This window comes from Ips typographus, linkage group LG6 (assembly GCF_016097725.1).
Source record: "Ips typographus isolate SLU linkage group LG6, UJ_Ityp_2.0, whole genome shotgun sequence".
Taxonomy (NCBI): Eukaryota; Metazoa; Arthropoda; class Insecta; order Coleoptera; family Curculionidae; genus Ips; species Ips typographus.
In genome coordinates, this window is record NC_138427.1 from 7,322,723 (window position 1) to 7,345,814 (window position 23,092).

Consider the following 23,092-nt stretch of genomic DNA (forward strand, 5'->3'; position numbering starts at 1 on the left):
GCAAACAACTTTGCTTAACTCTGATTAGCACGACCTTAATTTCTAATTGACTAAATAAACTTGCGAATTGCGCTTTAAGATTTATAACTGGAAGTTGACTGCTGTTAATTTCGGTGTGGGTCGGGAAAGATGGCGGGGAATAATGGATTTTAAGTCTGCCCCGTGAATTTTTCATCTCTTTGTCGTTCGAAAATAGTCAATTTGCAACAGAGACAGGTTATTTTCCGCTGAACGGCTTCGCTTCGATCCCTTTATATTCAATTTTTTATCCCAATAAAATAAGCCTTTTTAAATGCACCTATAAATCAGCTTGATTTGATTCCGGTCAGTTCCGCCTTTTACACCGAAGATTTATTGCCATTTTTATATAGGTTTTACAATAATATATTGACCATGTTTTTCTACCAGTTGGGACCCTCTTTTTTTACGAATAGATGGAGAGAGAATAAATACAGTTTTCTTCAAAAAAATAACTTATTTTTTTGGAAAGAAGTAGTAGTCCATATTCTTTCAGTGGAGTCGCAGGAGTACGAAAGGAAGGAAATGACAAACAGTCTTCTCCACAATACTTTATTATGACCTTAGATGGTAAGGTCTGCTCAACAAGTTTGTCATTTCCTTCCTTTCGTACTTATTTTTTTGGTTTTTATGAAAGAAACTTTATTAGGTAAAGCTCTAAGTTTAGACATTAATTAAAAATTTGTTTCCACATTTAGCTGGATTTGAACCAGCAGCTTCTACATTTTGAAGACAAGTCTACCAAATAAGCTATAAATGCACAGAAAATCACTTTTCACCTGATTTTAACATGTAAGTATATAAAAGTTAATTTAATAAGGTAATAAGGAAAGGGAAAATTATTCACAACCGAGTCCATTAAGTCTCGTATTTAACTAAATTCAGAAAAAAATTAAATTTACTTTAAGTGGACACTTGAATAATTTACAATGTAGAAGAAAGTAGAATTAAAGCAAAACTTCAAAAAACCTAAAAAAATCTGAGGAATCTTTGTGGCAACTTATTTAAAACGCTTTTAGGAATATGATATCATTTAACACTTTGCTTACTTATTCAACAGGACAAGAAGGAAAAAAGCAGCAGAACCGAAGTTATAATAAGAAATGAAACTAAAATGAATGAAATAACACTAAAAGCCAAAAAGCTACAACCTGGCAATCTACACTCTAGAGTCTAGAGTCTTTATTTATAATTAACCCCACTATAAAATAAGGTACTAATGTTTCAACATTTAATCCCTTTTTCGTTCAATCATATTCCTTTTCCTATTGCCTCTACCTCTCTTGACTGCTTTCAAAGCTGTTGATTTTTCTATTTGTGACTTACATATCATCATCATCTGTATCAATTCAAGATCTTTTCATCTTACATATAAATCAAACTTTTAGATCATTTGGAAACTAAAATAAAGATTATGCACACGACAAAAAATGTAGCTTAAATCACCACCATCTGTTTATAAATACTTTAGCAAAGTTTTCCAATTTAATCAGATTGATCCCTGTTCTTCCTTCAGATAACAAAATGGGTACTCGATACATATTCATTTAAATTTGCATAAACTAAATCATTCTTTTCCTTCCAGTTGAAAAGTAAATCTGTTCGGGGGGCGGCCGATTTTATTCATATCACATCGAAACCCAAATTGACTTTCAGGCTAAGCGGACCGAAAAAAAGCTTCGCCAGGGTTATAGCGTTCTTTTTATGTAAGATTTTCCTTTTCGTAAATTTGTTTTGAAAGGATGTATATTCATTTATATGCGCTCCCAGATTTTCATCTTATAACTAGAGTGAAAACTTGACACATTAGAAATGACTGAGTCATTCAAAGTCATAACAAAATTCTGGTGAATTGAAGCCATGCAAAAAAATGGGCCTGTTGCTACAAAAATCAACTATAACATTATTTACGACAATGGGTATATCAACTATGAGAGTCCTGTGACACTATTCATAAGCGCATTGCTTTGGCGTGCTTTCTACATTTTATTAAGGTAAGTTTTTACCTAATAATCTTCAGAAATAAACATCAGGATTTTTGCAGGTTTATTCTTTCAAACCAAAGTCCAGAGTTTTGTGTTAGAGTTGTAACCACTGTTCATGGAGTCGTCACAGCTTTTTTAGGTATTAACCAATGTTTTCTTTTCGATTGGCCGTTTGATCATCCAGAATGGAAGACAAGTTACATGCAGTCGTTTATCATGAACTTCAGTTTTGGGTATTTTGTGCATGATACCTTGTGGATGTTAAAATATGACAGAAAAGGTTAGTGTCACATTAATCTATTAGCGTTTAGGTACAATATAAATGATTATTGTTACAGATAAGACAATGTTCTGTCACCATTGTCTCTGTATCCTAGCTTTAGCTAAAATGATCTTTAAAGGATACTCAGGGGCTCAAGCGACCTGTTCTCTAGGCAGCATGGAAATAACTAATCCTTTTCTGCAAGCCAGATGGTTTCTCAGAACGGCAGGACTACAATGGTCACCCTTATACAAGTCCACTGAAATCACTTTCTTCATGGTTTTCATAACTGTCAGAATAATCATCGGAAGCTACTTCCTTAACATCATCCTCAATCAGCCGAAAAACGATTGGGATTTTATTTTAATATCTCTTGCTATTTACGTAATATCATGGATATTCGTTTGGGGAATGGTGAAATACGTTTTAAAAAAGTACGTAGGGCAAAACGAAAAGGAGGAATAATTATAGCCTGTTACTGTATACTAAATATTAAACGGGAGTTTCCATTTCTTGATAACCACAGAGAGAACAATAATAAAGTTGCTCCAGAGAAGATGAATTATAATTATTCAGAATGCTTTTCCTAATTAAGCTCCAAGCGTTTAGAGAATAATTCGGCCTAACACTGTGTGGCAACTTGGTGTAACTAGATATTTTGTCAAAAGCCATTCGGGCGGTGTATACAGTTTCCTAAGAGAGAACTCCCGCATATTCTCCTTCTGGGTTCTGTTATTTAGATTTGTAATTAAGTTATTACTGGAGAAATTAACTGTCGGCCCGTCAAACTGTATAAGTTTTACGTGCACGAAGAGATCTATCTTGAGGTTTAATTATATTTCCTTTAAGTAATCGAGTTTTGTGAATACATACCAAGATAGGATTATCGTCTATACTCAGAAGATTCTCTGGATTTACGGTTTTAGATTAATTTGAGGAAAGCAGTTTTTGGTATGTCTTAAAAACTACCCAACAACCACTATTTCAGACAATATAGCAACATTTTGAATGCTTGCGGAAAATATGAGCAAGATCTATTTTTAAGAACTAGAAAGTCTTTCATTTTATTAGCAATATTGAGGAACAAATCTCTCTGTAATACCATATAATGCTGTGTGAAGCAGTGTTTCCTTCACCAACGTGTCAATGCCTGAAAGTTCTCTTGATTCCTCTCAAAAAAGATAAACATGGATTGTTAATAAAAATATTTAATATTACAAGGTTTTAGTAGTACTGTTTAGATTTAACGGCATCCGCAATGCTTTGCAGAAAAATCAATTGGTTTTGAGTTATACCTTTTTTCTTTTTAACGTTAATATCTGTGAAAACGCAAAATGAAAGCTTCAGAACCCCATTTACTACTAATTAACAATACAAACGAAATGCATGTAATGTGCAGCAACAGTTTGAAATACATTTTATTAACGATAAACTAATATTAAATTATTGAACCAAAAGAATTCGAACTTCTGTTAGAAATAGATACATACTGAGGGGATTTCCAATGAAACATTGTATACTTCATGCATATTTTGATTTTAACTTAAAACATACATTTTTTCTTTGTAAAAGCCATCGTATTCCTTACTATGTTGTAAGTACTGAAATCATCAATCATTTTGATGAAACTAAATATGATAAATAATTCTTTTTTACAGACTTATTTGTCTTAATAACAAAAAATGTGAATAAATGACTTGGTTGGTTGTTATTTGTTGGTTGGTGTATAGTCAATTTTTTTTCCAAAATTAAGAAAAACTTATTCAAGCATGTTTTCCAAATTTCAATGCCTGCATTTTAAATTAATTTTAGAGATTGAAAAGGTGATCAGTGTTACAAAATTACTCATCATCGTCATTTATAGAAATGGTGATGACATAACAATTTTCCAACTAGTTAAGGTATTTTTAAGTTAGAATTTGAATGTGACAAATCCAAATCCAATCAAATGTCATTAATATTAATAGGTACTAACTATACTGTGTCAAAGCAGCAAGCAAAATACCATCTAGAGATGGCTTACCTGAAGCTAAACAAAGTATAGTTTGAAGAAACTGTTTAAGTAGAATATAGACTAACGTCTGTGGAACATGTAAAACTTCAAGGACTGTGCTGAAGGGTTGCAGTAACTTAAAATTACCAAAATGTATCAAAATTTCTCTTAAAAAAATGTCAAGAAGTAATGGTTTATTGATATTTTCTAATTTAAGTTTTCTCTTTTCTCAAGAATTGTTTTTCACTCTACAAAATGGTACTTCTGTTTTGTTGAAGAATGACTTGTTTTCTCCCAATTTTAGACATCTAACACACACATCTAACACAGTTGATCGCAACCATGTGAAAGTTGTTTTTTAAATCAACCAATATGATAGTCAGGACTTACTTTTTGACATTGAAATTTCCTGCTAGACAGGAAAGATCTTGATTGATTTACTGTGTATTTCTTACTTAAGTTTTGCTATATCTGATCTACTATACCTGTGCACAAAATACTAAAAAGTAATAAACAACAAATTTCCTCAAAAAATATTTATTATATGTCTGTCCATATCAAAAAATGTACACCCTATATGATCGTCATTAAATATATAGCAAAATCTTACATTTAGATTACAGGATAAAACCCCATCGCAAGCAGAAACATTTTACGGTAGGGGAAAAGAATTTTTGCAGCTTTATCACTTACCGTTAGCTGCATTTACATTTAATTCTCTTTTAGTAAGTTTTAAAAGCTTTTACCAGCTACACATATTTTCTGATGCTTTTAAAATACATATACTTCACGCTCAAACTAACAGTTTAATACATCAACCAGTAACTAGTTCGTGTACTAACCTGGCTATAGTCTTTTAAATAAAATTTAAAATAAACTTTCATTGTTTAAGGAGTAAAATCCAACAAATGTGTAATCCTGCATGGCAGTGGCAGCATTAACATTTTATTTAAAACATGTATATCAAAATTTCCTGACAGGTTTAAGTCCTGAAACAATGTAACGATAATAATTGATTTAAACCGGTCATTCAATGACTTATTACAGGTCCCTTTAGTTTGTATTTTTACTGTTTTATTTATTTTAGTAAGAAAACGAAAAAGTTCTGTGTTGAGTTTGGTAATGGTAATGACAAAAGTAAGTAAGGAAGTATATGACTAAGATTTAGTTCAAGAGCTTAGCCATAACTTTGTAATGTAAATGTGGTGGGCGAGTGTCGTAAATTTTACGACCCTGTTCGTCCTTGTAGTCGTGATAGTTGACCGATTTTTCCACCCAAAATCCTTGACTTTCGGCCACTTTTTGTGTGAAAAAACTGGTAGCGTCTGTTTTCATCACCTGTAAATTATCACACTGTAGTGTTTTTTTTTTAAGTAGGCACAAAAATTACCTTAAATCCATTTTTCCTTGCAATAGCTTCACTCTGTGCAAATAACTCCTTGGCAATTCCTTTACCCCGATAAGACGAATCTACCGACAGGATTCGGATTTCAAAGATCTTGTCTACGTTGTATTTTGAAAAAAGATCAAGTTCGTGGTTGACATCGTTGAGCAGTCCAAAAATACGTCGATATTCCAAATTGTCGATGTTCTTTATTTCTTCGATGGCTTTCTCCGTCTCTCCTTTCATCGAGATTCCGTTCAAAGCCACTCCGGCAATCTATTGTACAGATAATTCCATTAGCCTGGCAATTCTTTTACTCGACTAAAATCTACAAAATCCCGTATATCCATTCAAACCAAATTCACGTACGAGAAATCGAAAAGCTGCTAATTTATTCGAATCCAATAATTTGGAAATTCCAAACTGAAGAATGCCTGGAAGGCGTTTAATGAAATTTCTCAGTAATATCGATATTGAATTTCCGGCTGGGAAAGCCGGAGAAAAATATTTCCCATGTTTTCGACGAGGCGCCTTTATTTCTCAGGCCGATGGGAAAATCTGTCCCGGCTTTAATAGGATTAAATTGAAGTTCAGAAATCGAAGGGACTTAAGATATTAAACCAAAACAGGGGAAATCGACACTTACCTTATCGTTTTCTTTATCGATAACCATGAGGGACAGGCCGTCTTCCATTGTTTTTAGATCGTGGTGTTCCAGTAGGGGACAAGGTATTCCGTGTAAGCAAAGACCTACCGAAGCGTTCAGTGGTTCGTCGGGAAAGTTTACACGAAGATGGTCAATAACGGCATCGAAACGGGAAGGTGGAATGATGACGTAGTCCAACATTTTTGGCTTGTTTTTCCGAAAAGAGGATTTTGGGTAGAACAATTTAATAAGCCTGAAAAAGTGATTTATTAACAAAAGTCACAATTAGAAGTTACAGACGCAATTAAAGGAAAATATTTTAATTCAGTAACGTTTGACTTATAATTGATCAGAAAGTTATTCTAATTTTTAGAAATATTGCTTGCATACAAAGTGAAGAGAAGATAACCTTACTGAAAGTGAAACTTTAGATTAGAAAAAAGATCTGTCGTATATTTTGATAATAACTTAGGCCCCTAACAAAAGTTAAACATTTGTGATGCAAATTAGAGCTGTTTTGTGTTTTATAAAATTGTTTCTGTATGCTAATTTGATTTGCATTGATTTCCTCTGATGAATACAGACAATATGTAGTCATGGATCTCAATAAAGGAACTTTATTGCCGCCTTTTTATTGTCAAGAACTTGTTCTTGTAAAATAAAGGGCGTATGCCCAAAACAATTTACCAGTCATTTCAAATATATAAAAGTATGATTGTTTTTTTGTGATTAATTCATGAACTAACTTTATACAGTAGGTTGTTGTTTTTATTTTAATTTAAAAGAACTTAAATTAGATGGTATCTTAATATCCTTCAAAACCACTGTAAAGGCCAATTGCAACCTTTCATGTGCTTTTTCCAAAATGTAAAAATTCTGAATCCAAATGAGCAAATATCCCTCCTTAAACGATTTTTTTAACAAGACACCACTGGTAAGCAGAAGTTATCACTTTTCAGTGAAAAAACTATAAAAACGCAGACTAAAATTGTTAATTGCATGTTGTCTAATATATCATTTTGTATGAGCTAATGTAACAATTAAATAGATTGTGATCTTAATTAATACCGTAAAGCATTTATTTCTAGAAAATTAACACTTTTCTCTTGTGGTTTGTTTGAATTGAATGTTTACATTTACACTAAATTTATAAAGTGGAACTATAATTTGAAAAAAAAAGAGACAAAAAGTGGGAAGACACTTACCCAGCAGCCGGCGAGTGCCAAGTTAACTGGATACGCACTGACACGCTATCTGGACCAGATCTCTAATATCTGGATCACACCGTGTTGCTTCTATAGCAACGGCCCCATCTGCGCTGCGTCGCCGAGAACCGGACTCTATTCCGGAAAATTTCAACGTAATTGAGTCTCGCTCTTTTAATGACTAAACTCAACAACAATTATATGGGCTTTTAATTGAAAGATTATTAAAGCCGCCATGAAATTATTTATTAAAAATTACTTGCTCTAGATCCGTTTATTATGCCATATTACCAGCACTACTCTCTGGATGTAATACAGAAATTCTTACCTTAAATATACTACGCATCATAAATTAAACAGTTGTTATTAATAATTTGCATATTCTGGTAATAACAGTAATGGAATTACCTAAACGTTAGAGGGGTATAATAACCATTTTGTTGTGATGGTCCCGTTGTTGTGGAAACACTTATAATGGAAGCCATTTATTACAGAAGGAATTACCAGCAATAAAACCTAACAGGACTGTTGTGGAAATAATGAGTATAAAAATAGTCATACAGATAAAACGACTAAAGGCTATACATTAGAAATAGGTAGTTCATATTTTAAGTTTATTATAATTGAATACTTCAAGGTAAGTATGATAAGAGTAAGTTTAAACCATCAACAACATAATTCTACTCAACATTTTGTACACTTGGATTCAAACTTAAAAAAAAATAATTTATACATTGATGAATAATTGATATATTAAACTATCTAGAAATCATAAAATTTTTCACATTTTCCCAAATATTGTCATTTAGGCACAAAACATAAAAAAATTCGTTTCCTACTCTGGCATCGCACAATCTATTATTTTTAATTAAAACAACTTTTTGCTGTGCTCCCGTTATTATATAGTTCAGAAGCTCTTCTAACTCAGAAGCAAAACTTGTATAGAAAAAAATTAATGAGCGTTTCAGTGCGTTTGAAAATTAATGGGTATATTTCTGAAACGCCCTATACATAAATATATTTTTTTTTATATTTATATATATTTTTTATTTTCTATTTCTCCTCCTTACACTTGTTGAATATAAGCCAATGTGTTATTGCGATTTGTTACTGAAACTGAACAATGCAAAATACTGAATGTAGTATCTTCGAAAACGCCTTTATTTAAAGGGACTTGCGGTCAACTGCCAAACAAACATCATTCAGATCTGTCATCCGTCAAATCGAACGTCAACAGTCAAGCAAAATGACGCCCGGACTGGAAATGGATATGCGAATGCGTTGTTTTAGCTATTTTTCTCTGCGGCAGCCGCTTGGCATCAGATATTTTCGATGCAGGCGTGACCCCCGTAAATTACTCGAAACTGTATGCGTGCGGGATTCGGGCAAAAGTTCCGTTCTCGATCGATTTACGTGTTGGATAACCGGCATCTCGACCCCTCTATACCCCCTTTACATTGTTTGTAAATAGATGGAATACTGTTCTTTACCAAACCCAAACTCAAATCCTGGTTTCCTAGGGAAAGGAACCTTGGATCACGGCCAGCTTATCACGGGTTTCAGTACAGGATTATTACCGTTTTAAGTAATTGCGCAAGTAGGTCAGAATTATTATTACATTCACTCTGTAGAGTTCCACTAAAAATATGACCAGTTCAGAGTCTGAGGAAAGTGGATCCTCAGATTACTCAACTGATTCTTCAGATGAAGATGGTATGGAAACAGCTTATGCTTGTGGAACAAAGCTGCAATTGCCCCAGGGTTTATGTGAAAGGCAGGACATATTCAATGAATTTTTTACTGTGGATCTGTGGAACTCCTTTTCAGATGAACATAAAGAACACTTGCAAACCTTTTTACCTAATTTTCCTGAAGATGATGATCTGGAAAAAACCAAAACCTTACAAAGACTGTTTGATTTTGATAATTTCTGGTTTTCAAATCCTTTAACCAAGTTCTTTGAAGATCTCAAGTCTGGATATCATAGGCCAGAGATTGCTCGAATGAGGATGCTCATACATAAGAGGGAGAAACAGGAAGCTAAATTAAGACATAAGAAATACAGAAGGCAGCTGAAAGTAGATGTGCTAGAATCTCAAAATAAACTTCTTAGTCAGATGAAAGTTCTTCCACCTGGTCATGAACCTAAACAAACTAAAAGAAAAATTGATGTTGAAGATGAATACATTTATTATAGGACCAAAAGGAGATATTTTCAAATACTGGCTAAAATAAATGGTAATGTGGAAGAGACTGATTTCTCACCTGATGAGAACTACCCAGAGGGACCTTGTCCCAAACTACCCAGGAAACAAAAAAGGCATTTAAACTCAATAAGGAACAGTTTAAATAACAATAAAGGAAAGGTGTTTTGTTCAACTATGTTGCAGAAAGCCAATGGTGTTTCTGTAGATTTAGAACGTTACATCACTAGTCACAATCCATTTTACATAAATGAGGAAAGTTACAAGAATGTGTTGCATCAACACAGAAAAAGAAAACTGGAAAGTTGTGGAGATAGAGAACTAGATGTAGACAGTAAGTTTCTTTTAGTTTTTTTACTAAATATTTTTTGTGTATGTAGAAAACTGGTCAAGTGTTTAAACAATTTTTGAAGAGCCAAATAGAGACTAACAGAAGGTAAGTTTACTTAGTGGCTTTTTTACATTTTGGACCCATTGCAATAGGCTTTATTAATTTATTTTTTCTCTTAATAGGATGAAGAAACATGTTTGAAATACATGAGGTTGTTCAGTTGTTTTATTTTTTAATCTGTTATCCACAGTTTTTATGTGGTTGGTTTATTGACTTCCTCATGCCTGCAAACATTCATCAGTAGATGTACATGAAAAAGAAGAATTTGTTGTGTACTTTTAGCTTATTGGTTTATTGGATTAAATTATTTACTGTGGTCTTGTGTGGTGTAAAGTGTCTGTTTTTATAATCTTCAAAAGTTGAATTACCAGTTTGTTTGTGTCATCTCATTATTTGATTTCTGAAGAGTTTCAAATACCAATCAGTAGTTTGACAAGTTTTTTACAAGTCTCTTGCAGTGCCTCAGGTCTTCAAACTGCATGGGTTTTTTTTTTTTAATTATCTATATGTCATTTCTCCTTTAAGCTTGACCAGTTTTTTAGGTCTCTTGTTGATATTAAGTTATATTGTTTCTCTTTAGATGTATCCATATCAGATATAATACGCCGAACTCAATTGCCTTTTATCAAAAATCTCCAAACCAAATCACCCCATGAAGCCAAGACGGTGTTCAAAAAGCGTATTAAAAAAGAACCGGAACACAGACGATCTTCAGAAACCCCAGTTTCTGTTGGTAAACCGAGTAACTCATATGCGAATCACAGTTCACACTCTGATTCCGATTCTGATTCTATTATAGACGCGGTTACAGTTCCGACAACTTCAACTAGCTGTAACAGCTTTTTGAATGACAATACATTAAGTGCCCTATCAAAACCGCACGGCTCGCCTGTTAAAATCAAAGAGGAAGTCAAAATTGAGCCGATCGATCCGATTGACGAGACTGTGGAAGCAGTTCACCATTTGACGCCTCATCAGAATTTGCTAGAAACTGAAAATTCGATTACGAGTATTGGCGGTTTAATTCCTTCAAGTTATGGGGAAATAACCCCTATTAAAATGGAAGATTTGGAAACAATTGATATAATGAATACACCTATAGAGCTGGACAATTCAGAGATTGACATAATGGAGTTGAGCATTAAACCAGAACTTATGCAAGAAACCCACGCTAATTTCTTTTCACTCATTCGGGACGTAATTTGCTCTACTAATGAGCATAGAATGAACATGTACACTTTGCAGGAGAGACTTAAGGCTTGGCAGGAAAATCCTATCAGTCCGTTAAACGATTGGTATAGGTAAGTGTTTACCTTTGCTTACTAACCACTAGTTATAATTATTGTCTTGCAGTTTTGTGGATAATTGGATCAACATTTTACCATCTGCAATAACATTCTTATGTGGAAATGCGTCCGAACAACCGGACGACTTTGTACCCTATATGGAATATAAACTCAATCTTGACGTTTACCAGTGGATAGGGGCCGGTAGAGATTCGGATCAATTACTTTCGATTATATGCACTTTTTGGTTGCAACATAGAACAGAGAGTAAAATTACTAAACCTGTGGATATTGAACTGGATATTGCTGACAGGTAAGTATTGTTTAAGGGCCATTAAATAGTCTAGTAATGATGTTATATGGTGGCAACATTTTGGTTAACTTTGTTTTTCTTTAGAGAAAGAGGTCAAAAATTGTCACTAAAATCATGAGAAAGAACAACTGATTGTATTGAACTGTGAATTCAAATAACAGATTTTGCAATATGGACGTGTAGCTTTTTACAATGTTATTTTATTTTGAATTGAATTAAAAATACAAATAATGGCTGCACTGTCAGATAAATATGTTTTCAAGAGTCTATTTTTGCAAAGTGTAATTTTAACAATGATTCTTTTGTAATTGTGTGCTAAATTGTAATTTTTAATAAAAACAATAATTTCCCTTGAATACATTTTGCACTGAAGATTGAAATGTTTATAATTTTTGCTTGTAAATATATTTGGATCTCTAATTATGTTGTTTGTAACACTAAGGGATAGCACACCTCCCCCTCCAAGGTGTCCTACTACATGGACAGTTAAAAAGGCCACTCCAGAAGAAATTAAAGACTACAGAGAACAGGAACGGAGACGTTACGACAATCCTCATAAGGTAGTTATAAAAAAAAATCAACATTCACATATATTTAACCCCCATTTTAGGCGTTTACTTTCCGTTGTAACGGTTACGAGTCGGTGGTGGGTCCATTAAAAGGCATTTACTATCCTGCTCCGGCTAATTCCAAAGCCAGAGGTCACACCATGCTTAACGCGGATCGTCCCAATTTTGTGACGATTTTGTCTTTGGTTAGGGACGCCACTGCTCGTTTACCGAACGGTGAAGGGACTCGAGGTGACATTTGTGAGCTTTTAAAGTCTTCCCAGTATATTTCGAGCAACGCTCCTGATAATATATTGCAATCGGTTGTGTCAGGAGCATTAGACCGCATGCACACTCAATGGGATCCATGCGTAAAGTTAGTCTAGTTTTCCCAAGAATTTAAAGTACTGGAAAATTAAAATTATTTTATTCAGATACTGTCAAAAGCGTAAAATTTGGATTTATCTTCATCGACACCGTACTGAAGACGATTTCGAGCGCATACACCAGCATTATCAAGGAGTTCAAAAAATGAAAAAAACTACCAGAAAATCCCCCGCTAAACCCAAAGCTCCTAAAGCTGAGAAGGGTGTTAAAAGTGCCAAGAAGACAGTTACTGCTACCCCTCCAGTTCAAATGGTTTCCCCAGTACCCCCTCCAAAAGAGGCGGAGGAGGTAAAAGAAGAAATCGCGACGGATACAGTGCCTAACGTACAAGTATGGCGCAGCACCATGGTTGCTATGTTCTCTTTGATGTCGGAGGTTTTTAGGAAACTGTCGAAGTTAACGTGGTGGATCCCCCCGCTAGCGCACCTGAGGTGATTGCGGTCACTGTAGCTCCTCCGAAACCGACCCCTACTCGACGGCAAAGTCAATTTCAAGCCAAGGATGAGAAGCTTCTGGTTGTTACTTCAGCCCCTAGTTTAATATCGTCCGCTCATAAGGGTACTAGTTTATTGCTTAGCAATAATCCCCCCAAGTTGCAAACGCAGCACAGTCAACAAGAGGTAAGACACTGGTTATTAAATAAAATCAGGAGGTATTAACCGTGAAAATGTTTTTCACATAATGTAGGAATTGTCCGCGCCCAATTCTACACCTGTCAAGGTCCCCACAAAACGCGAATCCTTGGAAGAAGAAACTTCTGAGCTAATGAAAATCCGTGTATCTAGTCCTTTAGGCCTGCTTAAAGGTTCAAACAAAGGCTCGATGGTGAAAATACTATCGCCTTCACAAGGCAAGTCTGTGATTATCCCCACCTCGAATCCGCAAATACTAAAGCAAATCCAAGAGAGGCCTGCACAGTCAAAGTCTCAGGTAACGCAGCACTTTTTGCAAAATTACACCGCGAAACAGGTAATTTTTTGTTGTTACTTTAGTAACTTTGATATAATTTTGGTTCGTTTTAGAAAGCTACAGTTACAGCCGTGGTTAAAAGTACAACAGTAGACAATCAGTCTGAAGGCGAACCGATTAAATCGGTCGAAAAGAATAAAATTCCGGTTAGCATCCAGCAACAGATTGTGCAGGGGCTGACCGCTCAACAACTCCAGAATATCAAAAATGTGACTTTGTTGCGGGCAAACAGTCCTGCCAACAGCATTCAAACTAGTGGAGAATCTCAGGATGGAGGACAGAAGATTAATCATACTGAGGTAAGTCACTGTGTGGATAAGTTATTCAAGCCTCTAAAACACGTACTTCTTTAAGTTAGTTTGGGTCATAAAAAGGAAAGATATACAGAGTGGTTTTACGATGTTTTATTTTTCAGTTGATTGATTTAGAAAAAATCTGAATATGTATTTAGAACACTCCAAAGTCGTTTATGTGAAGTATTGTCAAAGTGCCAACAATTTTGGTTATACTAGAAATAGGAATCAATTTTTTATTTATTTTCGTCCAAGTGACTATTTGCCACCAAACCTATGATGAAAAATGTTGATTGAATGATTATTAGAAATAGCTTCTCCTATTTTTGGGATGGTGCATACCCTAAACTATTTGGTTTACCTAAATAGCATTATAGAGGCATGTAACAAAAGCTGTCTTTTCAAATAATAATTGAATTTGTAACGTCAAAACTTGCGAGTTGTTTAAATTGCAGAGACTTTAAATTTTTTTAAAACGTTAAGTTTAAATTACACAATATGAATTCTTTTGATAATCATCACTTACTGATTTAAAATAATTTTAAGATTGTCCGGGAGCCTAGTTTGTATGTGAAGCAAAAATAAGTTGTTGCAATCGCTGAATTGCTCATGGATTGGTTTAAAGCGGAAAAGTTTAATATATTTAGTAAAAAAAAAGTTGTTTTTCGGCTACTTCCGAGCAAAAAGCTTAGTGTCTTTATATTTTGGTTAAAGCTTGTGAGAGAAGAAAAAGTAGAACATTTCTACGTTATTAAAACAATAAATATTTGAGGCGAATTGTATGCTCATATTAAAACAAATTTGAATAGTACTTTTGTTAGATTTGTCAAATATAATAATAAACATTATGTAATTAAAAAAATACTATTAAAATAATCTTTTTTATAATAAAATATTTTAAATCTGACAGACGACGAGATTTTTTTTTTCAAACTTGAAACTAACAAAAATGTAATAAGGCCAATATATTTTGTTAGTTATTTCTGCTTGGTAAACGTCTGTAAAATAATTAAATATTGCATTTACACCATTTACACAGGTAGTTTAGAAAATATCACTTGGATTTTAGAAAATATAATTTGCATCTCAGAACTTAAAAATTGTATATCAGTATCGTAAATTTGATTTTAGAAAGCGTGAGTTGGATTTCAGATTAGTCTCTTGTATTTCAGAAAAGGTCTGTTGGATATTAGAATAGTTATTTTAATTTCAGAATTTGTCACGTGTATTTTCAAAAAAGTTATTTCAATTTCAGAACTTTATTATGTTTCTGTGTGTTTATGTCCATTTTTTTAATTTAATATCAGCGAATTGTTCTATATGTAGTAACAATTATGAGTTACAAAACGCTAACAAGAATAACTTTGTCAATGAATACAAAATTTACATCCAAACTGGCATTCCTGGTATATCATTTGCTAAAACTTTTAATAACTTTGTAACAATGACAGCACAATTCCCTTTCACAAATGTTAGTATGAAGATTTCTGATATACAACTTTAATTTTCCAAATTACAAATAACCGTGTCACAAATCTGACTGATCTTTTCTGAAATTCAAGAAACTGTTCTAAAATACAATTTGCAATTTCTAAAATCAAAGTTATTATTCTAATATTGAATGTTTCGTTTCCGAAATACAAGTGATATTTCTAAAATCCATCACATAGTTTCTAAAATTCAACTGATGCTTTCTAAATTACATATGTAAATATGAAAACTTGTGGCCGAGTTTTTTGGTGAGGGGTTTACTTGATAAATCACTGCATTTTTTTCAGACTGTCCAACTGAAAACATCCGCAAGCTTAACGACGGCCCAAACTCAACAAATCCTGCAAACTATCAAACAAAAATATTTGCCCAACGCTAACGTTTTGACTCCTCAGCAGCAGGTTTTGTTGAAACAAAAAGGTTGCGTGGTGCAAATACAAAAAAGTACTGCGGTTGCTAAGAATAGTTCCACAGGTATAGTTGAGGGTCGTTGTGTAGGTGTTGTTAAACCAAAACCATGCCCATATTTTCAGATGGCAATAAAACGATCTCAAACAATCAGGTACCGATGGTGGCTAAAGTTCTTACCAACGCCGCGGGTCAAGTAATTTCAGTAGAAAGTTTGTTGGCTCATCAAAAAGCCCACGGGACTTTACCGCAAGGTTTGTACTTTCCTATCAGAAAGAAAAACTCTTGTAAAACTATATATTACTGGACAGGTACAACCCTCCGGGTTCAAAGTGCTAAATCTGGACAGCAAAACGTTATCCACTTGACCAGTACCACTAAAGCAAACACTATAGCACATTTTGCGGTTGGTTCTCAAAACAATCTGGTGGCTTTGACAACCCAACCGAAACTTGTGGTGGCTTCACAAGCCGCTTCATCAGCAACCACCGTAACTCCTTCTAAAGCTCAAGCCTCCAGGTAAATATATTCTTTAATTTCCAAGGAACAAGAGTAACTGTGACTTTTAATAGGACGATACCCACTGCTAGAACCAGCCAGCAAACTGTAACGAAAGCCGGTCAAAACCTCACACATCAACACTTAGTCAATGCTAAAATAATCACGGCGGATGGCCAGAAGGTGGTGCAGCCCAAGGTGATGGTTGGTACCCAAAAAACGACTACTAAACCTGCTGGACGAGTCGCAACAGCTTCGTTCGGGGCTGGTTTGCGGATGCTCAACACCACTAATCTAAACTTGACAACCCTGGATGGAAAACCAGTGCTGTTGGCTAGCAAGTCGGGGATTCAGAGTTTGCATGGACAAAATGTTATTGTACAAGTAAGTTTTTTTATTATGTTATTATTTTTAAGTGTCATTTTTCCAGATGAAGTTCCAAAAGCTTGTTACTCAATTTGCCAGTAGTTGTAAAATTTTTAAATTTCTATAATAATTAGGCTCATCCTGCTTCAACATCGACCAGTTCGTCGTTGGTTCTACAAGGGACGGTTGCCAAAAAAACCGCCGGTCAGACTCAGCAGAACTCCACTAGCGTGCTAAGTCAGTCCGGAAATATCGTGTTCAGCTCTGCCCTTAAGAATCAGCAAGTGCTCTTTTCCACTACAGGACAAGTCAAAACGGGTTCAGGCACTACAGCAACAACACAAGCTGGTAAGAAAATTTTATGATTTCCGGTTATAATTTAGGGAAGAGTATAAACGTTTTTATTTGTTTTAATCAATAGGGCACATTGTACTGGGTAATCAACCAATTAGACTTCAAGCCAACAATGCGACGGGCGGCCAAAGGGTGGTTTTAGCTAGCCAAGGACAAGGCGGACAAATTCTAGCTCAGCAAATTCTACTTCCGGCCGGATTTCAAGGAACTGCCATCAACATTAAGTCTCTGCAAGGTGTGAAAGTTATTCCTATTGCTCAAAATCAGAAGGGTAAGTTATAATTCCAACTAATAATAATACTGGCATTCCCAAAAACTTGATCATGTGAATTGTTGTCTAATTTGTTCGGTTTGCAATAGTCATGTTGAAGAAAAGGAAGAATTACCGGTGAAAACTGTCAAAATTGTTGTCTTCTCGCGTTAGTACCGTATTTTTGAAAGTTGTCAAATTTGTGGTTTTAGAACGGTTAAGTCCGTAAGTCAGGTAGCTCCAATATGTCATTTTTGAGGCCTGGATTCAACGTTTTTTTGAAGAAATTGTCAGGTTAAGAACTGCTTCAGATTAATAGCAGTATAAAATTCCACGATTTTTTGTTGAAAAAAATATCCTAATCGGATTAACTCAACTTTTCATTCGGAACAGTTTCCACAAAACAGTTAAGTATTAAATCCAATTATTTTTTAATCGCTCAGACGAGCTGCGGTTTGATTCCCTTAAACAAGCTTAATAAATCGCAATGTTTATTTGCCTAATTAGACCACTACAGCCTAAGCTTTAGGAAAATTACCAAAAAACATTTTTTTTAAGGTCAAAGCCGTCAAATAGTGGCAAAAGTTATGAACCCGAGCATGATAAAACAGACGGGCCAGCAATCGTCCGTGCAGCTGCCCGAATCGGTAACTATTCATAGTTCGGAAAGTGAGTAACCAGCCTTTTAGATTGTAAATAGTAATGTAGATGTGCGTTCTTTTTAAGCGATTAGCAAGTATATAATTCAATCGAATCGAAATAGTTGTACAAAAAAAGAAAAAAGCAATTGAAATAAAGTTAATAATTGGTGATTTTTATATTGTGAAATAATTTGGTTTGCGGTGGACAAATAATAAGTTAAACGAAAACTTGTAATTGGAAGTTTTTGATGCTGTAATTATGTTTGTTTTACTGTTGTTTTCTGATTGTACGTAAAAGCATTTTATTGTACAAGGCGTTTATTGTGAGCATTCAACTTTTTACCTATTTTGAAACACGCCTTGTATTCATAGAAGTTGTTTGAATTGGTAACTTTTTATTGTCATTTTACAAGTAATAAAGAGTCTTTAAGTACGATATTTTGATGTTTCATCGATCTTTTCCCCATGAATCACGTTTTTTCTAAACACTGGCTTTTGTTCCATTTCCTTTCCATTATGAAGTCTAAAAGAACTTAAGAACCAAGTTTTTAAAAAAAATGTATTTAATTTCTTCACTCATATTAAAACAGTTTTTCAAATTCAAAAAGGGGATACAACCAGTGATTACCGTGTTTTATATTTTTCGTAAATTACCAGCGTAATTTACCAATTTTTATTACCATTTTTTATTCTCTCGTAATTTATTTCGTTTAGGTAATTTACCACGTTCATAAAAAGTTTTTTTACACTAATTCTTGTTTTTTGGGGAAGAAAGGGCAAGTAATTAATTTTTTTGTTATAAATTATAATGGTGAAGATAACCTAGAAATGTCTTAACTAGTTTCGTGATCATCTTCATATCATCCGAATTCTCATCAGTCTCATTCTCAATATTCCGAATCAGTTGAGTTGTCAATATTTCCGAAGGAAGAAAATGACCTTTCGGTAGCACATTGTAGCCGGACAGTCTAATATTTCTGTAGATATTTTGCTTGACCGGAATGAAAAGCATTTCACAAAAAATCTTTGGAGAAAAATTCCTCTTTTGCTTTTTTTGTTTCGAAGGAAGCACCGAATCGAAGCCGGAATAAATGGTCATAAAAAAATGGTAAATTATCGGTAAAATACGGTAATTAATTTGGTAAATTACGACTAACATCACTGGATATAACGTCACGTTTAACAATATTTTTTTATACTGGTTTATACCAATAAACTAGTTTTGTTTCTGTATAAGTAAAGATTAGAAAAATTACATGTAAAACGTTAAAAATGCATCATTGTTGTATAGCTTATAAATCATAAAATACCTTACTTAGTAGAACAATTAATAATAACATTTTGCATTGTTTTCTTTCATCACTTTAGCGAAATGTGTCAAAAAATCAGGCATGCTCTTTTAAAAATTTGTCTTTCAGTTGCCTCCTCAAAATTTTTCCTGCTGAATTCCTAGGAATTTCTTCCACGAACTCAATACCGCCTTCCAGTCGTTTATATTTCGCCACTTTTTCGGCCACAAATTTGTAGATTTCGTCGGAGTTCACGTTTGCTTTGGTTTTCACATAGGCCCTGGGAATTTCTCCACTGATTTCATCCGGAATTGCTACCACTGCAGCGTCAGCCACTTTGGGATGACTTTTGAGTATTTCTTCTAGCTCGGCAGGCGCGACCTACAAGAATTTTTTTATAAATTAGAGAAAAATATGAATTTTCTTACAAACTCACCTGAAAGCCTCTAACTTTAATAAGTTCTTTTACTCTATCGGCAATAAAAATTAACCCATTATTATCATAGTAAGCCAGATCGCCTGTCCTAAACCATCCGTCCAGGAAACTAGCTTTGGTGGCTTCAGGTTTGTTATGGTACCCCTTCATCACTTGAGGACCCTTTGAAAGGACTTATTATCCCAAATATTCAATATAAATAGATGTAACACTTACTCGAACCAGAATTTCACCGTTTTCGTTTGGACCTAGGGGCGTCCCACTACTATCATCAAGTTTGACTAGTTTTACTTCGGTTTGTGGTACCACTTTACCAATTGACCCTTTGTAGACGTCCTTGTATTGATCTATTACATTTTTGGCTACTAGTGATACAACTGGTGATGTTTCTGTTAAGCCGTAACCTGTTAAAGACTAATGGTAAGTTGTTTGTAGTTTATGACTGGTGATATTTGACTTTGACTGTAAGTAGGGTAATTTATAATACCTTGGAGGATACGAAGATGATCTCCGAATTTTTCAATAAACCTTTCTTCGTCCGATGCTCCTAATGGAGCAGCCCCACTCATAATGTGTTTAACGTGTTTCAAATATTCGATCTTAACATCTGGATGGTGTGTAAGAAATAGAACTAGAAGATTAATAATGTAACTTTTGCATAGAAGACAGTTTTTGTATACCTACTTAAAGGTGGTGCAGCGAAAACTAAACTAAGTGGGTAGTTTTTTATAATGTCTATAAAAGTTTCCGGATGGAACCTGGGTACTGTGAGTATTTTGGCTCCATTAACCATTAATTTCAAAGTGCATATCACAAACCCGTATATGTGAAACATGGGCAGGACTCCAGGGCTAACTTCTTGGAATGTGGCTATAGATTTTTAATTTATGCGACTAATTATTCAATAATGGCAGATGTTGAACTTACCACTAGCGGGTTCAGTAAAATCAATATTGGGATGACCAACTTGCTCTATATTTGCTAAAATATTAGTATGAGTCAACTTTACTCCTTTTGGCAGTCCAGTAGTGCCACTAGAATATGGTAAAATGGCTATGTCATCTGGACTAGGTGGTTCTAAGTCTGGTATATCTAAATTTAGATTGATTACTTGTGAAAAGTCTATTGCACCTTGTGGTAGTAGTTGGTCGGGCTGAAAAAATAGTTAATAAAGTAAAGATAATGTTCTAATTAAGATTCAAAAACTACCAAGTAAACATGAATTGTATTAAGAATGAAAATAAAAGGAGACGATTTATGCGAGTGTAATTTCAATGATCTTTGTGATATTGTTTCCTAAAATTATACCAAACACTCACATACTAATAAGTTTTTTATAGATTTTTACACTTTTTAAATGCACTTAAATCACTTATGGTAGTAAATATGGAAACTTACTGTACTTTTGACACAAACAATAGGTACTTTTCTAGACAGTTGAGCAACGGCTTTGGCAGCATTTTCATACAACTCGCAGGAAGTTATGATAATTTTTGCTGAAGAGTCTTGCAACTGTCTGAAAATTTCCTCTGCAATAATAATTATCCAAATTATTTATTAACTTTCCGGTAAACTCAGTACTTGCCTGAAGTGTACAAAGAATTCACTGTTGATGCGATTACACCAGCTTCTAAACATCCCCAAGCAGCAATAGGGAAATCTGGACCATTCGCCAAGTAGATAAGGGCACAGTCTCCTTTGTTTAGTCCTAATTTTTTTCGGAGGAATTTGCTTAAGTTTTTGCTGTATTTTATTATTTCTCCGTAAGTGTATTTTTTGTGAGTCAATGGACATTCCTAAAAAAGTAACCAGCTTGTGTTTGAATTTGTTTTTTCAATATTTCTTGCTAAATTAGGTTTTAAACGATAAAAATTAAAGTTAATAGCGCAGACAAAACATGCAGGATGTCAGCCAATTATAATCAGGTTATATTAATAACGGTCGATTGAGCGTTATCAATTATGGTAATTATAACACAAATATTATCAAATTATATCAGTTTAAGCTTTTTACCACAAAGAAATAATTTGTATGAAACAATGTTAACAATAATTTAGTTTTTCGATTCAACTATCAATAATTAATATTACATGAAAAACTACGTCTACCTCAGTCTCCTCCAATAATATTTTGATTTAAGTAAAATATTTACACTTATCAATTATTGAACTTTAACACTTGGTTTTAACGTAAAACCTTAAAAAGATAAGGTTTTTACATTCTATACACATATTCCTATGACCTTGGAGGTAATATGTATTGGATGCATGCTATAAGTAATGTATTATTAATGCAACCTGTAATAAAAACTGCTTTAAAAGAAATATCAACTTATAAGAGGTTTTTATACACAGACAGGAACAGTTTCGAATTTCAATTTTCAGTAAGTATAGGTATAATACTTGTGGGGGCATTCATAAAAGTACTCAAATAGAAAAGTTAATTATTTGGGTTATTTTATTCATTATCACATATTATTTGCAGATTGTGCTAAAAGAAAATCTTTGTCATTCACACATGGATCCAAAGTTTAAAACTTATCTTATCATAGAAATTTGGGAATGCTCTAAAAAAACATACTTGAACTTGAAACTGTTTAAAAAAAAACAATAAATAATATGTGTACTGAAAGAATCAAAGGTTATCATGCAGTATTTTTATTTTGATAGTCAAATAAAGCTGTTTTTACTGAGAAAGGTTTGACGTTGGTACTGAATTAAACAAAGAACGCTAAACTGTGTGTGTGTCACTTAAGCCAATAATTTTAAGGTGAACTGGCTGACCATTTTTGTAATTACAAAACACTAATTTGTAATTTTCTTTAAATTAGTTTGGTATAATATGGTAATTAAATTAAATGGTGACTGACTTTTTATTTACACAGTGATGAACATAGTTAGGCTAAATAAGACTTACGAAAGCCACCAAATCTGAATAAGGTTCCGCCTTCTGAAACAAATATTCCGATAAACTTATCCTGGGAATATTCACAGTGTCAGGACAATATAATATGTTATCTCGGACATTCAGCCTGCAGGAACTCGCACTAATACTCCTACTGTGGATCAATTGTTTGTACGGTTTTATTCTCGAACTAAGAAGAAGCCGTTTTAATGCTGAGCGAGACATTTTTAAAAATGTTGGTAAGAAAACGGTGAGCCGTGGTCGTACTGGTTCAGTACTGCCCAAACGAGATTTCACCGCCTAATAAACCGTTTCAGCACTGAATGAATGTTTACGAAACAAACTTGGTGTTTTTATAGATCGGGCGCTTATGGCATGTATAAGTTAAAGTGGTACTGAATAAAAGCTGACTAGATGATGTTGTAGTGTGCCAGTACACACTGCAACTAAATCTTGGACTATGATCTCCGGCTCTCCCACCTAATAAACATGTTATTCTCATATTATAACAGGAGGCGATTATAGGTAATTCAAAACATAATAGCCAGATTTGGAACTTGATTCAAATTCC

General features: G+C 34.0%; 4 protein-coding genes across 10 annotated transcripts; 2 read left to right on the plus strand and 2 right to left on the minus strand.

Moving 5' to 3' along the window:
* The first annotated feature begins 1,830 nt into the window (after positions 1-1,830).
* On the plus strand, positions 1,831-2,821 carry LOC145730611 (TLC domain-containing protein 5-like). Its single transcript, XM_081981910.1, has 3 exons — positions 1,831-2,012; positions 2,063-2,283; positions 2,342-2,821. Exons 1-3 carry the CDS (start codon positions 1,879-1,881, stop codon positions 2,728-2,730), a joined length of 744 nt encoding a protein of 247 aa, XP_081838036.1. The 5' UTR covers positions 1,831-1,878; the 3' UTR covers positions 2,731-2,821.
* A 1,958-nt stretch (positions 2,822-4,779) lies between these two features.
* On the minus strand, positions 4,780-7,932 carry AANATL7 (Arylalkylamine N-acetyltransferase-like 7). 3 transcript variants are annotated; one of them, XM_081981912.1, is made up of 5 exons: positions 7,822-7,932; positions 7,494-7,628; positions 6,289-6,541; positions 5,649-5,918; positions 4,780-5,596 (listed from the first exon to the last, which is right to left on the minus strand). In XM_081981912.1, the coding sequence occupies exons 3-5, from the start codon at positions 6,487-6,489 to the stop codon at positions 5,423-5,425; spliced, it is 645 nt and encodes a 214-aa protein (XP_081838038.1). In that variant the 5' UTR covers positions 6,490-6,541; positions 7,494-7,628; positions 7,822-7,932; the 3' UTR covers positions 4,780-5,422. The 3 variants fall into 3 exon arrangements, with proteins under 3 accessions (XP_081838038.1, XP_081838039.1, XP_081838037.1); XM_081981913.1 differs by having other exon boundaries at positions 7,902-7,920; XM_081981911.1 differs by lacking the exon at positions 7,822-7,932 and having other exon boundaries at positions 7,494-7,778.
* A 661-nt stretch (positions 7,933-8,593) lies between these two features.
* LOC145730599 (uncharacterized) lies at positions 8,594-18,328 on the plus strand. Of its 5 annotated transcripts, none has more exons than XM_081981890.1 (17): positions 8,596-10,031; positions 10,669-10,821; positions 10,888-11,389; positions 11,442-11,687; positions 12,130-12,247; positions 12,298-12,611; positions 12,670-12,952; positions 13,006-13,242; positions 13,310-13,591; positions 13,645-13,890; positions 15,663-15,861; positions 15,909-16,037; positions 16,095-16,302; positions 16,356-16,665; positions 16,782-16,995; positions 17,069-17,272; positions 17,810-18,328. In XM_081981890.1, the coding sequence occupies exons 1-17, from the start codon at positions 9,140-9,142 to the stop codon at positions 17,926-17,928; spliced, it is 4,656 nt and encodes a 1,551-aa protein (XP_081838016.1). In that variant the 5' UTR covers positions 8,596-9,139; the 3' UTR covers positions 17,929-18,328. The 5 variants fall into 5 exon arrangements, with proteins under 5 accessions (XP_081838015.1, XP_081838016.1, XP_081838017.1 ...); XM_081981891.1 differs by having other exon boundaries at positions 8,596-9,090; positions 9,148-10,031; positions 10,669-11,389; XM_081981889.1 differs by having other exon boundaries at positions 8,594-10,031; positions 10,669-11,389; positions 13,310-13,552.
* A 109-nt stretch (positions 18,329-18,437) lies between these two features.
* On the minus strand, positions 18,438-22,965 carry LOC145730603 (uncharacterized). Its single transcript, XM_081981896.1, has 9 exons — positions 22,534-22,965; positions 21,203-21,413; positions 21,016-21,146; positions 20,545-20,770; positions 20,302-20,487; positions 20,105-20,248; positions 19,834-20,021; positions 19,618-19,779; positions 18,438-19,562 (listed from the first exon to the last, which is right to left on the minus strand). The coding sequence occupies exons 1-9, from the start codon at positions 22,744-22,746 to the stop codon at positions 19,278-19,280; spliced, it is 1,746 nt and encodes a 581-aa protein (XP_081838022.1). The 5' UTR covers positions 22,747-22,965; the 3' UTR covers positions 18,438-19,277.
* Positions 22,966-23,092: the final 127 nt, after the last annotated feature.

Excerpts from the sequence above, each read along its gene's own strand:
- LOC145730603 (XM_081981896.1), bottom strand. The coding sequence starts at position 22,746 with ATGTCTCGCTCAGCATTAAAACGGCTTCTTCTTAGTTCGAGAATAAAA. Across the intron at positions 20,249-20,301 it reads TTTCGCTGCACCACCTTTAA|TTCTATTTCTTACACACCAT; the intron begins GTAGGTATACAA and ends TTAATCTTCTAG. Across the intron at positions 19,563-19,617 it reads TTAAAGTTAGAGGCTTTCAG|GTCGCGCCTGCCGAGCTAGA; the intron begins GTGAGTTTGTAA and ends AAATTCTTGTAG.
- LOC145730599 (XM_081981887.1), top strand. The coding sequence starts at position 9,140 with ATGACCAGTTCAGAGTCTGAGGAAAGTGGATCCTCAGATTACTCAACT. Across the intron at positions 11,688-12,129 it reads GAACTGGATATTGCTGACAG|GGATAGCACACCTCCCCCTC; the intron begins GTAAGTATTGTT and ends TGTAACACTAAG. Across the intron at positions 16,303-16,355 it reads TCTAAAGCTCAAGCCTCCAG|GACGATACCCACTGCTAGAA; the intron begins GTAAATATATTC and ends GACTTTTAATAG.
- AANATL7 (XM_081981912.1), bottom strand. The coding sequence starts at position 6,489 with ATGTTGGACTACGTCATCATTCCACCTTCCCGTTTCGATGCCGTTATT. Across the intron at positions 5,919-6,288 it reads TCGATAAAGAAAACGATAAG|ATTGCCGGAGTGGCTTTGAA; the intron begins GTAAGTGTCGAT and ends TCTGTACAATAG. Across the intron at positions 5,597-5,648 it reads CAAGGAAAAATGGATTTAAG|GTGATGAAAACAGACGCTAC; the intron begins GTAATTTTTGTG and ends GATAATTTACAG.
- LOC145730611 (XM_081981910.1), top strand. The coding sequence starts at position 1,879 with ATGCAAAAAAATGGGCCTGTTGCTACAAAAATCAACTATAACATTATT. Across the intron at positions 2,013-2,062 it reads GCTTTCTACATTTTATTAAG|GTTTATTCTTTCAAACCAAA; the intron begins GTAAGTTTTTAC and ends GGATTTTTGCAG. Across the intron at positions 2,284-2,341 it reads GTTAAAATATGACAGAAAAG|ATAAGACAATGTTCTGTCAC; the intron begins GTTAGTGTCACA and ends TTATTGTTACAG.